The 16,583-nt window shown below is 42.0% G+C and overlaps 1 protein-coding gene across 1 annotated transcript in view; it reads right to left on the reverse strand.

Annotated features, from left to right (window-relative positions):
- Positions 1-141: 141 nt before the first annotated feature.
- Positions 142-16,583, reverse strand: part of usp33 (ubiquitin specific peptidase 33) — a 36,536-nt gene continuing 20,094 nt past the window's right edge. Inside the window, exons 5-24 of the mRNA XM_086085775.1 lie at positions 15,343-15,483; positions 15,061-15,172; positions 14,169-14,238; positions 13,141-13,254; positions 12,971-13,049; positions 11,560-11,995; positions 11,120-11,254; positions 9,861-9,976; positions 9,614-9,786; positions 9,469-9,539; positions 9,162-9,195; positions 9,032-9,077; positions 8,778-8,958; positions 8,559-8,685; positions 7,104-7,273; positions 6,941-7,022; positions 6,752-6,860; positions 4,441-4,543; positions 3,313-3,381; positions 142-2,389 (exon numbers count right to left, since the gene is read on the reverse strand). Of these exons, the coding sequence (XP_085941901.1) occupies positions 2,223-2,389; positions 3,313-3,381; positions 4,441-4,543; positions 6,752-6,860; positions 6,941-7,022; positions 7,104-7,273; positions 8,559-8,685; positions 8,778-8,958; positions 9,032-9,077; positions 9,162-9,195; positions 9,469-9,539; positions 9,614-9,786; positions 9,861-9,976; positions 11,120-11,254; positions 11,560-11,995; positions 12,971-13,049; positions 13,141-13,254; positions 14,169-14,238; positions 15,061-15,172; positions 15,343-15,483 (2,535 nt within the window). The 3' untranslated portion in view covers positions 142-2,222. The remainder of the gene's footprint in view (positions 2,390-3,312; positions 3,382-4,440; positions 4,544-6,751; positions 6,861-6,940; positions 7,023-7,103; positions 7,274-8,558; positions 8,686-8,777; positions 8,959-9,031; positions 9,078-9,161; positions 9,196-9,468; positions 9,540-9,613; positions 9,787-9,860; positions 9,977-11,119; positions 11,255-11,559; positions 11,996-12,970; positions 13,050-13,140; positions 13,255-14,168; positions 14,239-15,060; positions 15,173-15,342; positions 15,484-16,583) is intronic.

Below are 16,583 nucleotides of genomic sequence, written 5' to 3' on the forward strand. Positions count from 1 at the left end.
CTGCAACTGGACTTATGAGTCTGCTGTTGACAAGGAGAACCAGGTGAAGATGCTACATGTAGCCACTCATCACTTGTAACCAACAGGAATGTGGACACGATTTATATATGTTGCGGTTGAATCAAGATGAGCACACGTTCATAAGGTTTTCATCCATGTTTGTTATTCTTTTATTGTGCGAGGCATGAAAAAAAAAAAAATCGGAATAGCTCTTACTAATGGTCCATAGGCTAACGTACGGCATCCACTATGCAAAATAATGCCCTCAATTAAGACTGACAATGCTGCCTATTATCGATTACCACTTGCTATACTGCGGTGTCGTGTCTAGCGAGGCTAGGTCGTGCACAGTTCGGAGTGGTGAGAGATTTGCAATGTTAAAAGCATGCATTCCTACTTCATGTACTTTTTTTTATATATATACACACACAAAACAAAAAACTATTAACATCCTCTTTTTTTTTTTTTTTTACTCCCCGTCTGTGATAAATAAGCAAGTGCTGAATCTTAACCAACATACACCATTATTACATTCAAACATCTGCATGCCCGTTTGTGTGTCGAAACAGCAGCGATTCTCAACCGGTAGAACCAGAGTCAACAAAAAGCCGGGGAACTCGTTTACGACACGAGCAGAGACGCCACGCTGGACGTGTGTCGTCGGGTGCTGCTCTTCTGGTTAGCAACAAAGTTCTGGTGGGCTCAGCAGTTAAGTCCGATCGACGGGAAATTGGTGGACATGTATCGTGACGAGGACCCGTACTCACGACGGACATTTGGGCTTCAAGCGGCCATTTGGGGATTGGGTTAATTCCAAGGCTTGGACTCAAGCTTGATGATTACTTTGATTTGACGAATTTAGCCGAAAATTCAGAAATTCTTCCAAGTGCATGTATCCTGGTGAAAATGTATTCATTCATTTTGGGGGGGCTCACCCGTTAGATACAATACCAATTTTCTTCTATGTGGGTCATCTCGTGTGGTTTGAGTTGGTCACTACAAAAATTGGCTCTGAAAATGGGGGCGAATCTTTGGAAAATTCAGCCCCCAAGCGAGTTTGATTTAGCAATATGACATTTGGTGGACATGTCTTTCATGAGAGGACATACAAAAAAGTCTTGATGACCCGTGCCTGGGATTGAACAGGAAGTCGGCCATTTTGGTTTGAAGCAGCCATTTGGGGTAGTAGATTCTGGTGCTCTCGAGTACTTTAACGAACCTTTAGTCAGAAATTTGCCTACATCTAAAGTAGGTATAATCCAAGACAAACGATTGAGCAACACCAAATGGCAAAACTTTTTTGCCGATACCATCTGATGCGGGCAGAGCAAGGCAACAAAGTCTGATGGTCATTTTTGAAGATTCACTATGAAAGGGTTTTTTGTTTTTAAAATTCAGACCCGGAAGCCGGTTTGACCTCGCAACATGAATCATATCAGGACTCGCAAAGAAGTTTCAATGAATTGCACAGGAATTTTGCCATTTTGGTTTGAAGCGACTATTTATGGGAAGATTCCATGGCTGACCCTGCAAGTGAATTTACCCAAATCAATTTCACCGGATTTGAAAATTCAGCCCTCAAGCCAGTTTCACTTTGTGCACATGATAATATTAGGATATAAGAAAAGGTCTCACGGAGACATGCCCAGAATTGAACAGGAACGGGGTTATTTCAGGTGAATTCCAGGACCGGTACTTGCCAAAAGCGCACTCGGAATTCACCCAAATTAGAAACGGGTATCCGAAATCGATAGGCGGAACTCATTTGCCAACCTCACCAGTTGAGAAGCGCTGCTCTGCACGACCGCACAATGAATTCCTGAGACTTGTCAGTAATTAGTCCCTTCATCGCCTTAAAATGTCCATCGGTGGAAGTGCTATAGTACAACGAGTGTCATGACAAACACGTGATACATGTGCTCATTTGGTCAAAATAAAATGGCATTCCGTGGAATTTTTGTTGTTGCTGTTGTTGTTATCTAGCTGCACACATTTAAAATAGTGACACAAGACAACTGCAGTGCTAATAGAAACATATACACATTTGTACAACACGACAAAGTTTTGATTCCCTTTTCGGAGCGAGCTGTCGCGTAAGCGGTTAACGTTGGCGTCCTTTTTTGCGTGAATGCATTTCAAATCAGAGTGCAAAAAATTTAAAAGGCCTTTTTTTTTTTTACTGATTCGCTCGTTCCTTGTCTGCTTTTTTTTTTTTTTTTTTTTTAAAGCGAGCGCGTCTCCACCTCAATCTTTTCCTCTGACTGGTGGGAGGCGTCTGCGTCCTGGTGGCCGGCGACCACAATTGGCCGCACAGTCACCAGCGGTCCACCGCCGTAGATGGCGTGCAGGAAGTTCCACGTCTCCTCGGAGATCTGGCCCGAGTCGGCTCCTGCGGAAACGGAGGGGCAACGTGAGCCACTTCTCACCTCCAACGTCAACAAAAGATTCGCAAGTTCAAACCATCGTCATGCTTCACGTGAGGCTTCAGCTGAGCGATCGTCGAAAGCTGAAGTTGGCAAGCTATTTATTGTGCTCAATAAATTTTTAACTCATTTGCTCCCAAAAACATATAAAACGTTCTATTTTAAATGTTTTAAGTTTCCCAAAGACGTATTTATACGTTTTTATGTTGTTGCTTTTTATGCGAGAGCATACAGAAGGCTTTGATGCAGCCTCTGAACTGCAGAGAACGGTTGAAGCAATGGTGGTAATGACAAAAATGGCCAGCAGGTGGCAGAAGAGTATAAGACATCAACCAGGGCCATGTTGCAAACAAGCTGATTTCCTCACAGCTCTAAACAGATTTGTGATTAACGATTAAACTTTGCTATATTCTAATGCTAATTGCTGCAAAACTGAAACGGATACAAATGTACTTTTTTTTCTTGATGAAAGAAGAGACTAATCTTTCTTTGGTAGGTTCCATGTTTCTATAGCAATAGAACTGAATATTCTTTGTGTCAAAATCCAGTAAACCAGCTGGGAGCGAAGGGGGTTGCTTCAGTGAAAATGGCTGGGAGTCAGTGAGTTAAAATGGACATATCTTTAACAGATGTAAAAAAAAAAAAAATTATAATAATTTCCTTTTTTAAATTGTATCATTTGTAATAACGAATCATAATTACCGTAACCACTTATTTAATAAAAATAAAATATTTATTGTATTTGTTTTACTACTTTTGAATTTCAGATGTAGAATTTTACTGAGCGGTTTAGAAAAAATATGAAATGAGAACATCTTGGAAATCAACCATCTCACACTTCAGCCGTAAAGAGATGCATTATAAAAACATTTCAAAAGACCTTTTGTACCTTGTTTGAGTGTTAAATGGCCACTCTTGTTCACTGCTATCTTGGAATTATCAATTGGTCCTGGTGGATCTTGAAAAAGAGAAATATCTCAATTAGGTCTTCTCACACACACACACACATGCAAACAAACAGTCTTTCTTTTATATGGTGCTTATTTCAGGGTGTCAAAGGTTGGCGTCATGCTTGGGAAGCTAATTCTTTGTAGCAACAGAAAACTTTCAATTCAAAGTAGCAGAAGACGGGGGTGGCTGGTATAAATAGACGCGGCAATACAAAAGGGAGCAGCGCGGGAGGGAAAAAATGAGTAAGCTGTAGCAATGTGAATGTCATTTTTGATGACTCTGGAGGATTTGAAGAACCTCGAAGCCAACTCAAAAGAAGAACGCATTTCACGCTTTGTTTTGGACCCAAGAGTATTTGGATCTTGTGCAACAAAAAACATTTGCCTTTTTTTCTGCAAGTAGTGGCTGTGGGCATGTAATTACTTAACTGCAGATAGGGAAGGCGAAAGGTCTTTGCATTAGCGTGTATGACACTTTATGTCAAATGAAAGTAGAGTCAAATGAAGAGGATTATTGCAGATAAATGGGTTGAAGATGCGGCCACAACATTGTCGAGCATTCAACATGGTAATTGCAATGCTAATAGTCATTAAAGAAGCTAAAAAGATCATCTTCGTACAAAATATGCAGTAAGACTTTAGTGCTGCTGTTTTGGTTCGCTACAGTACTCAAATGGGCTTTTTTTTTAGCAGTACATATAAACACTGCTCAAAACAATTAAGAGAACACTTTTTTCCTTTTAAATTTTTTTAGCAGTATATTTTGAAATGGATGACTCAACCAACAACTACAACTTTGAATAATAATAGCATAATTATTAACAAACAATATTCTTTTTTTTCCCCCTTGCTATTAAAACACTTCCTTGGCCTTTTGTGTCACGTTTGAGTGGTCCTGATGTGAAAAGGGCAGACTATTTGAGGAAGGCGTCTACTTCTGTTTGCGGCCGACACATCCGACGACTAATTGGGACAAGGAGGGGCAACTTTGCATCTTCTTTGCCAAGAGATGACACATTTATTCAACACCCTAATTAGATGCACACGTTGTGTGCGTTTCCACTCACCATTGTCTTTCCCTTTGACAAAACCCTCCCACTCGCGGAACCACTGCATGCTGATGCAGTATATGACCACCGGAGACTCCTCATCCTGGAAGGCCTTGTTCAGCTGCAGAGAGAGCAAATGTGGGGGTAGGAGGCGTGAGTGTCGCTGGAGGAGATCGGCGAGGGGGGGGAGGGGGGAGGAGGCGGCGGCGGGGGAGGATTTCGCGGAGAATAAATGAAGTGAGGATGAAAGGACTGAGTGAGGGGATGGAAAACTAAATCAATTCTCGCTGGTCCTTCGCTGTAATTACGCGACATTCTGAACACGCCGCGCCCGTGTTGTCTTTCTGGGAAATGAAACACTTCCTGCTCGTGATACGCACACACACACGCAGTATTTCATAAACATATCCTGCACACCAGTGGATACAGAATTTATCCACCTGTGCCTTTAATACAGCACACAGCACACTTGTTAGCCTCTTTCTCACAGAGATGCTGAAAAGGTTCAGGACAAACGACAAGACCGGCATTTCTGCTTGACGGTATTATACTGCTCACCGGAGGCCAGGATGCACACCATAGAAATAAATTAATCATGAGGCACAAACTGTTTCATTCTTTACATTCTTTTTTTTTTTTACTGTATATTTTTTATAAAATACTTTAAAAATAGAGTGTTTACTGCATTGACGGCACACTTTCTCACAACAACATGGCATCCTGCAAGCAGATTATGAGTAGGGATGTAATGATAACGGCAATATCGCCATATTCAAATTGCCACAGTATCATCATGTCGCAATATTGAAAAGGAGCAAGTCTGTTAAAAAGGCGAGGTTGTATTGCTTTTGTACAGTTCTAGCACCCTCTGGTAGTTTATTTTAATTCGGAATGTTTTTGGCCACTAACTCATCGCTCCCATAAATACCAGCAAATCTTTTTCAACATCTCCATAAAAAAAAAAGATGACTTTTCGCCAGCTTCAGCCGTGCACAGCATTGTGAACTACACAGACCACAATACTTTGTGCCGCTGAGCCAATAGGAGCACATGACAATGACATGTGACATAACATGGCCCAACCCATTTTGTTGTCATTGCTGTTATGTACAAAAACACAACACTGCTTTTTCCCCCCAATATACAATTTTTTTTTTTAAACAACCCGGAGGTTTTATACAGTATCGTGAGCTTTTTTTAAAAACAAAAATAATAACATTGCCACAATATCATGATGATTATCATATCGTGATATTGTGACGTTTGGATATCGTTACATCCCTCAATATGAGTGTGTGACGCAAGGTTATTTTAGTTACCTAAAACTAACGAAACAAGTAAAACTAAAATTCAAAAAAACATTTTCGTTAACAAAATAAAATAAAACGAAAATTATTTTTTTTAAACTAAAAACTAACTGAAACTACATTTTACATTTACAAAACTAACTAAAGTTATAGTGAAAATGTCCTTAGTTTTCGTCTTTGGTAATTAATTCAATAAATGAGCCTTTGGGGTTGATTTTAAATGTGATTTAAGCATATTGATTTCAATATTAACCGGAAAAAGGACGTCTGAAGGTGTCTTGCACGGAAGTGACGTCATCGGGCAGCAGCCAATAGAAAAGCACCTTAAGATGACATCGCTCCTAGCTGACAATTTTGTGCGTTTGTCTTTTGGCTCCAATGGAAAGCCTTGCCGGCTTTTTCATTTAATTCAGCTGAAACACAATGCTAGGTAAGAAGTGCGTTACTTTTTACATTTTACCATGGTATTTATTAAATCTTGCACAGAAGTAATGCACATATTTAAAAAAAAACTAATACTAAAACTAACAAACTAAATATATAACTAAAACTCATCAAATTAACAGACGCCTTGAAAACTAATTAAAACTAACAAAAATAAAAAATACTATAATGAAAATTCCAAAACTATAATAACCCTGGTGTGACGCCAACCAGAGCTGCTTTTTAAGAGTGAGTGTCGCCTGTTAACCGTCACACTCCTTCCCGGCACTGCGGAATACCACCCTTACACGAGTGACATCCTGCTCCTGTCACGGCTTTGACACAATCGGTGAAGGCGGGAACATGCTGCTTTTAGACGGCGTGGGCAGACTGCACTGATGCGAAGGCAGCTGCAACCGTCTCGATGCATTAATAATGACGCTTTCATCAGTTTTACGCCTCTCATCTCCCTCTGGGGTGATGAGCACGAAACTCAGCGCTAAATCGCACAGTAACACCAATACAATATTAACGGCACCAATAATATCACATAATTAGCTATTTAATTAACAACGTGGTGGATGGGGGAGCCAACTTACCCGGACAAACATGTCCAGCTCCGACTTGCGCCGCTTCTCCAGCTTCTCGACCTCAATCTGGCACGTGTTGCAAACGTACAGGTGGTTGACTGCGGGTCCTCCCCCGTACCTTAATAGACAACCAGACCAGTTAATTTGCCCGGGGAACAAATCGTAATGACAAAAAGCAGCCGTGGGGAGTCAACATACCTGCTGTATAGGTGGTCCCACACGTTCTGTGGTACCACTATGGCCAGCTCTTCGATGTAGGCTGCTTTGTTGGGTGGCACACCTGACATGGCAGAAAAGGACATTCAAACCAACATTCGCAGATACCATAATCAAAAGTAACGCCACGTATGTGTCTTTGTACCGCCGTGCGAGCACAGGAAGTCGTCATTGGAGATGGGCCCCGGCTCGGCGAAGGTCTTGAACTTGTTGAGCCATTGGCGGGAAATGTAGAACTGCAGCAGGCTGGGCTCCATCATGTTGAGCAAGCCCGACACCCTGTTGCGCTCCTTCAGTGCGTCCTCGTTGCTCTTCCTGCGAGGTGGGAGTCGACAGAATGCGGCGTTAGCCAGTGTGTAACGTATGAAAATAAAAAGCAATTCATTGGAGTTTTAAATATTCATGAATGCAATTGCGCCCCATTAATTCAAGCCACATTGTGGTGAAAAATACATCCCGGGAACTCATCATATGTGACGTAACATAAGAAAATCTCCAAACGCTGAGAAAAATATCCAGCAAAATTTCCACAAAAATCTGGCAAAAAAAATCTTGCAAAAAAATCTTGTGGAGTTCTTTCTGCAGGATCACACAAGCCTTGGGCTACTTCAACAGAGACTTCTGCAAAATAACCAATAAATCCTATGAGACTTCTACCGAATCTCATAATACCTCTGCTAAATCCCGCAAGACACTGATAAATCTCCAGAGACTTATCAGTCTCATGAGACTCTTGCAACTTCACAAGACGGCTAAATCCTACAAAAAACTCCCACTAAATCCCCGCACAAGACGGCTAAATCTACTGAGACGTCTTATAAATCCTATGAGACTTATTATTAATCATACCCGATTCTGCAAAAGTCTTACAAGACCACGCTAAATAAACTAGAAAATTAATTAGGCCGGTATACAAAAAGACAATCTGTTTGTGTCCAGTTTTTGCCTTTTTGTTTTGTTTCTTATGTCTTATAAAATGACGCTATAAGTTTATCCTTATGCCAGAGGTTTACAGGATCTGAAACAGGTTGGGGCCAACAATCTTACAACCAAAAATCTTCGAGTGTGGGGAAAGCAGACTACTCTTAGCTAATTTTGACCCCGTGAATTGTGACGCAAACATGTAGCCAATCAAAGAAGCACCCTGAGTGACAAACAAGGAAGTGGCCGATGTCATTTTTTGTTTAAAAGCGGGTTTCCCAGATGACAAGTATTTTCCGAAGTAAGCCTTTTGTTGACGTCACCGTTTTACAACGTTGCCACCTCTGGTCCTCTTTCAAACACTTTCGGGTAACATTCGCGCATACCCAAAGTGTCTGTTATTCTTTATTTTTGTAAGATCTCACGTGATCGAGCAAGATTTCTGACTCGGGGCACTTTGTTTCGAGATCCATGGTGGGACAGAATCTTTGTGTGTGCTGGTCTGTGTTGAGATCATCGAAAGAGACATACAATACAACCAAAATTGCTCAATGCCTGATTTTCATTCGTCACGTGCGAGGTCTGTCACAGAATAAAAAAAATAAAAAATAAGATTTGGAAAATGTGCTGCAGGCTTAAGTGATAGGGGTTGTGCGCAGGTACGAGTGTGGTGGCTTACTTGTAGAAGAGCACGTAGGCCTCAGCGTTCTGGACGCAAGACTCTGACACCTCAGTCACGCTTTGGTCATCAAACTCATACCAAAGATTGTTGAGGTCGTTCCTACAGTACGCAATGTAATGGCCACCTGCGACACCAAGGGAAGAGGTAGCGAGCTATGACGCCAGCATTTGCAGACCATAGCAAGGACCTTTGGCATTTCTACCGGCGACCACTCACTGCTGGCAGTGCCGTGGTGGCAGATGACCGACAGCAGGTCGTAGTTGGCAATCTGCGTCGAGCTGTCCTTGGCCAAGAAGGGCTGCAGGTCCAGGCCCTCCAAAGGGAAGGAGACGTGGGTGCCAATCTTGGTGGAGAACATCAGCTCGTGCCTGAAGCGCTTCAGGTGGATGCACAGGATCTAAAAGGAAACGCATTCATTTACATCAGGAGGTTGAGACCAAGGATTTGATGTTGTGATGTCAAGTGTATACCTCTGGCAAACTTTGCATTTTGCAAAACTTGACTCCATTTCGTAACCTTTGGTGGGAAAAAAAAGATAACAAACATCATTTAAAATGTTTTGAATATTGAAAAGAAACGTTTTTTTTCAAAGACACTTACTTCTTGCATTTTTCACAGCTGTACATGTTGTCGCCTAAAAACACACACACATCACAATTGAAATATAACAAAAAAAAAAAAAAAATAAAAATAAAAAATAAAATATAACAAAAATGTTGTTGAAAAAAAAAGTCAGTCAATCTTGGAAATTCTTAGGCTAAATCACATTAGATGGCCGCAGATTACATCTTGCGAGACTTCCATAAAACCTTAAAACTTTGAAGAATGTGCATCTCTGCTCAGCATTTCACAAAATAGATGAAACGATTATGATGTCGGGCGCTAAAATAAACAACAGCTTGCTCACCTTTCAGCTCGTCCCTGGCAAAGAAGGCCGCGAGACAATCTTGTAGCGTGACCACCGGACCCCAGAACCAGCTGAAAATAGAACCCGACAAGATGGATGACACCTGCTCTATTGTGAATGCCACGCATGTCTGATCTGCAGGTACCTCTTGATGTATTCCACGACGAATGCGATCCAGCCCTGCGGCGCGTACGCTTCCCCGCAGGAGCCGGCTTTCACCAGGGATGTCTGGTGGGTCGCGGAGTGCAGTTTGGCCAAGTCTTCCTTCCCTGGGATGGGTAAGGAGATGTCCTGGAAGTTCTCCAGCGTGACAGACACCTGAAAGCACACGCGGTCAGTCAGTTGTTGTACATTAAGCAGAAACAACACTCGACCTTCTCCCCAATACTGACCCGATCGCAAGTGAGGCATTGGACAGAGCTCACGATAGTCCCGTCGAACACGTCCGAGATGACGCTGTGGTACCGCCTCTGACATTTGCTCTTGGCTGGGGAGAACATGCTCATGACTGTGAAGAAGCAGAAGATATACTGGATAAGAATAAACTCTGTCCGTCGAAAAAAATAAAATACAATTGGAAGTGAGAAAAATGAGCAGCACACTAACAACCAGTGAAAATGGAGACTGAGAATTACTGTCAACGACAAGGACAAATGGTTCAAAATATTTTCTTCATATTTTCACAACTTCCTCTAAATTACAAGATACTACCATTAACCTCAATTAGACTGACTTGCACAAAATCACATATGATTTTTTTTTTTTAATCCAGCGATTCATGCGTTTGTGATATTACGCAAGATTTCTGCTAATCGCGCAAGACCTTTAAGAAATAACACAAGATTTCAGCTAAATCCCAAGTCACTTAACGCTAAATTACATGAGATTTATGAAAAAAAAATCTTGTCAGATTTGTCAATGTCATGCAAAACCTCGCTAAAGCACACAAGCCTTCCGCTAAATCGTGCAAGATAGCCACTAAATCGAATGAGACTTCCACACAATATAATGACACTTAAAAAAAGTCAAACACAAAGTCAAGTAAAACAACAAGACTTCCACTAAATCAAGTAAGACTTCTGCTAAATTACACAAAACTCGCTAAATCACACGGTACTTCTGTTATGTGCCATAAGTGTTCAGCTAAATCCACCAGACCTTTGACTAAATCACACAAGATTAAAGCTAAATTACAAGAGACTTCCCAAAAATGTAATGACTTTCAAAACTCCCACAAGACTTCTGCCAAGTCGTGCAAAACGTCAGCTAAATCGCACAAAAGTTTCGCAAAATCTAATGAGACTTCTACTAGACTTCGAGACTAGTAAACCTTTCGAGACATCCACTAAATTTCCAGAGACTTCCAATATATCCAATGAGAATTCTGCTAAGTCATGTGATACTGAAACTAAAACACGCAAGACATCCAACTAAACTTCGTAAGTTAAATCATCTAAGATTTCCGCTAAATCACTCAGAATTTGCAAATCTCATGAGACTTTTTTTTCCGCGAAACCTTGTGTGACTTAAATTTGAGAACTGAAATTGGCACACTGTATACATAGACTATTTATATTTTACATTAGCTTTTTGTTTCCACCCAACCGCTTGCCCCTCCAAATGTGGTATTTTTGACATGAAACTTATGTACCTTTCTTGTGTGCCGTATTGAGGCTGGGCCACACAGACGAAGCTTTGGGCAAGCTGCTGGACATTTTGTGGCCCTCCATAGGGGCTGGACTTTGTGGTCTTGTGATGTTGGACATTTGGATGTCTGGAAAGGACTCTGGAGGAGGCAACCACAACAAACATTGACGACAGCCATTCACAGTGAGCCCGAGCCGCATTCACGACTCAGAAAATGGTTGTAATGCAGATGAGATTTCAAGATGAGCCTAAAATGCATTACAGGTGAACTTTTATTAATCTTCTCTAAACGTCTGAATGCACACGCGTGTAACTGCTCAGTGATCCGGTGCTTTTTGCACAACTTCTCTAACAAGGAGCTGAATGGTAAAATTCCAAACAGGTGTTTGATGATCCATGAAACTTTCCAAGGACATCCACTTCTGTAAAGTCTTTTCTCCTTACCCGATGTCCTGCTTTGCGTCTTAAGGTGTCCCTGGCTGCTGATAATGGGCGTGGTCTCGGTGGTGGTGTCAACATCTTTGTCCATGTCCGCCGCCGTGTTCTCCCCGGCGCGGTAGATATTGTTGATCATGTTCTTCTCCTTCTGCCACTCCCTGTTGGCCTGAACGTCGTCGTGCTCAGGAATCAGCATCTGCGCCTCGTTGTCGACGACGACGGTGGGCAAGCCCGCGTGCAATGCGTCGCCGTCGGCCCGGTCGCTGCACCCGCCGCACGACTCGCACGACTGAAAGTCGTTGTCCGACTGGTTATGGTTGTCCTCTTTGGGAGGGGCGTCGTCCATCGCGACGCCGCTGGACGGCTCGTACGGCTCGGGCAGCGTCTCCTTCAGCTCTTCGTGCAGCTGGTCCATCAAGCAGCGGAGAAACTCCTGCGAGTCCTGCGGGCCAAAAGCGGGATCGACAGCATGAAAATCAGGAATGTTGCAAGTGTGTTTTGATGACACACTAACACGAAACGCAGTGTGTGAATGTTGCGTCAAACATAAAAACGTCTGGGAACACGGCAGAACTAATTCCACCACAAGCCGACATGGCCTAACAATCCTCCGCGAATTTGTGATTTATCTCACAGAACCTAGTAAAGCAGGACACTGCCGTAGCTGCACGTGCCTTCACACGGTGACTCGCCATGCTGCAAATACGTCCACATTAAGTGATTATGTCAACTGGTGTGACATTGAAAGTGCTTTCAACGGACCAGGGCAGCACAAGTGAGTGTTATACTACACGTATAGTGCGGGCTTTCCGCTTACCTCTTTGACACAGCGGCAGTCTTTTCTAGACTTTAGACCACGGGTGTGAAAGTAAAGGCCAGATCCAGCCCGTCGCATGATTTAATGAGACGCACTAGATTAAGTGGGTCTGCTTCATGTCTCAGAAAGCACATTTCTTCATTTTGACTTTTGCCCATCAAAACCAGCTTTATTGTGGCTTTTCCCTTCATGGCTGTCCAGTGTGAAATGTAACGATATGGCATGGAGCTTTCTGACATTTGCTTTCATACCGCCACCGGCCCACCATCCTGCCTCTGATACAACTTTAGGAAGCTGGGAAATTTTCGGACCAACTTCGAAAAACTCTATTCTGTGTCACATACAGAACAGGGAACCAGGAAAATATCCGCTAGTGACAAGCCAGGGCCAGGTGAGTTAAATTTAACACCACTGCCCACCTTTCTTTTATGCTGAAAGTCATTGTCGTTGTCGACATTCTACGTTGGCTGTGTGAAAGTTCAATGCAGAAATGGGAATGTCGCGTTTTGATTAGTCCCATCCGAAAGGCACAGGTAAAAATAAACACTGACTCCATTTGTACCTATATGATGCACCAAGGAAGGAAGAAACATCACACACCTGCTGAGAGTATCCTCTGAACATTGGGTTTATGGCTTTGATTCCCTGGAATAGATTAGTCGGAACCACGTAGGAGGGTCTACAATTTGACAGATCAGTGAAACAGACGTGAAGAAAGGGCACAGAAGAGTTAGCTGATCCGAAGTGATTTTTCAACAAGCGTCACCCACCTGTTCTTGTGCCACAGGTCAGACACTAGCTTTTGGTAGCTCTTGCAGAGCGCTGGCTTCTTGTCCGTCCTCACCAGGCCGCCGCACTCGAGGAAGAACTGTGTCAAGGGTGGGCTGTGACAAAAGGGACGAGTTGCTACTCAGGAGAAAAGCTGGTCCTTGTTTTCTTAGAGGGGACAAAATATCTTTAAAACTATGCCGGAAACTTAAGCGGCACTCTCACACTTTGTTTCAGGGAATGTTACCCTTGTTGGTAGCTGCTGCTGTTTTGTTTAGCAACAGTGTTCAAATGCACTCAAAAGTTATTGCATGTCCATCTTAGGCAGTCTGCACTCTGCAGACATAACTACATTTACGCTGAATTTAAGCACCGATAGCTCGGACACAAGTCAGTGCCAACAACACGAGGCGTATTAGCGTGTCTCACAAGTCATTCAACCCAACAAAATGACAAGGAGGAGAGTTTGCAAGTGTATTTTAATTACCAGAGAAGATGATAAGCCTGGCTTCATCTATTCCTTATTTGATTCCTAAACTTCCTACTCTTTTACAGTCGGGATGCCGCACGGCGCCGTACTGCTTCACACGTCAGTCTTGAGACTATGACAGACACATCCAGTCCTTTATGGGGCCTTTCACAATTAGAAAAGTGGTTATGATGTTGAAAATCCTACAAACGAGACACTAACATTAAGACGCAAAGTATTCCCACTCACTTGTGGCAAGTGATTTAGTTTGCAAATTCAAACCCGGCTTTTCTGCTGCACGCTAAATTTGACCAGCCTCCGGGCACGCAGTGCTGCAGAGAAGGATTGCTGTTACATTTAGTGGCCAATCACAAAGGGTAGAAGCAATAACAAAGACAAGCCCGCGGGGAGTAACAATAGGGCTTCTTTTATAAGCGGTGCACTGCAGCGTCTTTGTGTGTAAATGTGTGTGTGTGTGTGTGTGTGTGTGTGTGTGTGTGGAGGGAAAGCAAAATAAACGAGCACCGTGAGGTAAAATATGGCGCCGAGTCATCGCCTCACCAGTTGGACAGGGCCTGTAGAGCGGCGTTCATGTAGCATGTGTTGCCGATGTTCTTCAGTCCGGTCAAGCCTGGGAACGGAGGAAGGGAGTGCAGTGAAGCAAACAATCAGAAACACAAGTAGCTCTAAGTCACTGTGGGAGGTGAGGAGAGAAAAATGTCTGTCAAATCTCATCCCGTTCAAATAACAGTTTGCCAATATGTCAGACGTTGGCGTGGCAAAGCAGGTGTTGCCCTTTTGCAGAACATGGAGCCCTAATTAGGAAGAAACCACAAGTGAAAACCACGTGACTTCACCCAGCCAACACAAAGACCATGAAACATGATCGCGTCACACTCGTAAAAGGAAGATGCAGCTTTTTACCACCGCTGTCTTTTACATAGAACCCAGATCAAATCTCCAGATCAAACTTTTCCCTTGTAATTCACCGTACTGTGTTTATCGTCACGCGAGTGTGAGGGCGCTGCAGCCCCAGCCAAGCATATTTGCTTAACGTAAACAACAACGGTTTAGATTTATTTCAGCAATATTGTCACAATAGTGAAAATCGTGATCATTTTGGTCAACATCATCTCAAATAAAACTGAAATGTTTATACCATTTTCTCTTTATCCGCTCATTGCAAAAATCTATTTGGTAAAATGTTCAAAAACAAAGATTTCCAAAGAATGGTTTATTTTGTGTTTGGGAGAAAAAGATTAATTTAATTTAAAACTCTTAGAAAAACATTGATTTTTGTAATCTATTATTAAATCCTGGTCCTGTCCCTTGACTACTCAAGGCTTCTCCCCAAAAATTTATTTTTCTGTGACCTAAAATTCAATTGACGCAGCCAGCGCTAAAGGAGCTCAAGCGTCTCGTGCACATCACGTATAATTACAGAACAGCTCACCTCGAGCACGCATGTCATCCTCTTCCTCCGTCTCCATGTCAAGGTCTTCGCAAAGGCCATTGGGGGTCACACGGAGGGAGGCAGGGCTCGCCGGGGAGGCTCTGCTGTTACCCTTCAGTGAAGTACACGCGCACGCAAAAACAACAACATCTGTTATCTGGACAATGGCAAAGCTCAAATCCAAGAGAAAAACGTTGTTACGCAACAAAAGCAATTATGTAATAAAGTGGTCACGTTCGAAAATGATAAGCGGGAGGACATGAGGTGGTGATCGACGTGTACCTGCTGCGAGGAGGCAAAAGGCTTGCTGTTGGACTGCGGGGGCTGAGGGACTAGTTTACGGTCCAGGAAGACCTCCTTGCCGCAGGCGTAACACCACACTCGCAGCGTGGTCAGGTTCACCGTCAGGTTGTGGCCGGTCTCCTGCGTGCAACAATAACAAATGAATCAAAAGGTTTTGTTTGATTATTTTTGAGTTGAGATGAAAATAAATAAAAAGTACGTTTATCTGAAAATTTGTCAAAAAAATGTCTTCTTTCAAAGTGTGCATATATATATATATATATATATATATATATATATATATATATATATATATATATATATATATATATATATATATATATATATATATATATATATATATATATATATATATATATATCTGTGCTGCAGAGAATTTGGTGCACTCAGTAGTCAACGTTTGACTACTGTGATGGTATGTCGTGATTTTCTCATTCGAATTTCTTCATACTATAACTATGTCGAGCAAAAAAAAACAAGTAGTCGGACAAATTTGTGCAATGTAAATTGACATGTATAAAGGAATGTATAGTGTTCCACAGGGTTCAATTCTGGGGCCTCTGCGGTTTTCATTATCTGCTGCCAATGGGTTCCATCTAAGAAAACAGTAGCGGCGAGTGATGGAGTCAGCGTCTAACTGCATGATTAGCGATGCCAAGTTGAGCAAAACTAAAAGGAACATTTCTTTAAGATGCATGACGATGGGGAATACAAGAACACTTTCTGAATACAAGTTGAAAATTCGATGAAAAGGCTACTCTCCGTATTCATTTTGTTTACCAGTAAACCCTATATATGCCTATGTTTTGAATTTGAAAATAATCATTTAAAATGTTTCAATCCGACCGCTAACTAATTCTGGCTAATTTACTAGCTCATAGCATGGAGCCATAGTAGCCACTTGTTGATAAACTGTAATTGTGTGTCAAAAAAATAAATAAATACAGGACTTAAATGATTGTCCCGACTAAAACGTTGATGGTTTTTGTTTGACTCGGGGTTAGGGTTAGGTTTATTATCATTTATTTTTTTATCATTTAGGTTAATTCTGTTTTCTTGGACTGAAATAAAGACTAAAATGCTAGATTTATAGTTGACTAGAAACGGACTAAATAAAAATGGGATGATGTTTACTAACTATAATAAAAACTAACATGCATGATTGAAACTGGACTAAAACAGACTAATTTTAAAAATGGCAGATAAAATTAACACGAGTT

This window comes from Leptonotus elevatus, chromosome 1 (genome assembly GCF_054856555.1).
Source record: "Leptonotus elevatus isolate MCC_2025b chromosome 1, RoL_Lele_1.0, whole genome shotgun sequence".
Classification (NCBI taxonomy): Eukaryota; Metazoa; Chordata; class Actinopteri; order Syngnathiformes; family Syngnathidae; genus Leptonotus; species Leptonotus elevatus.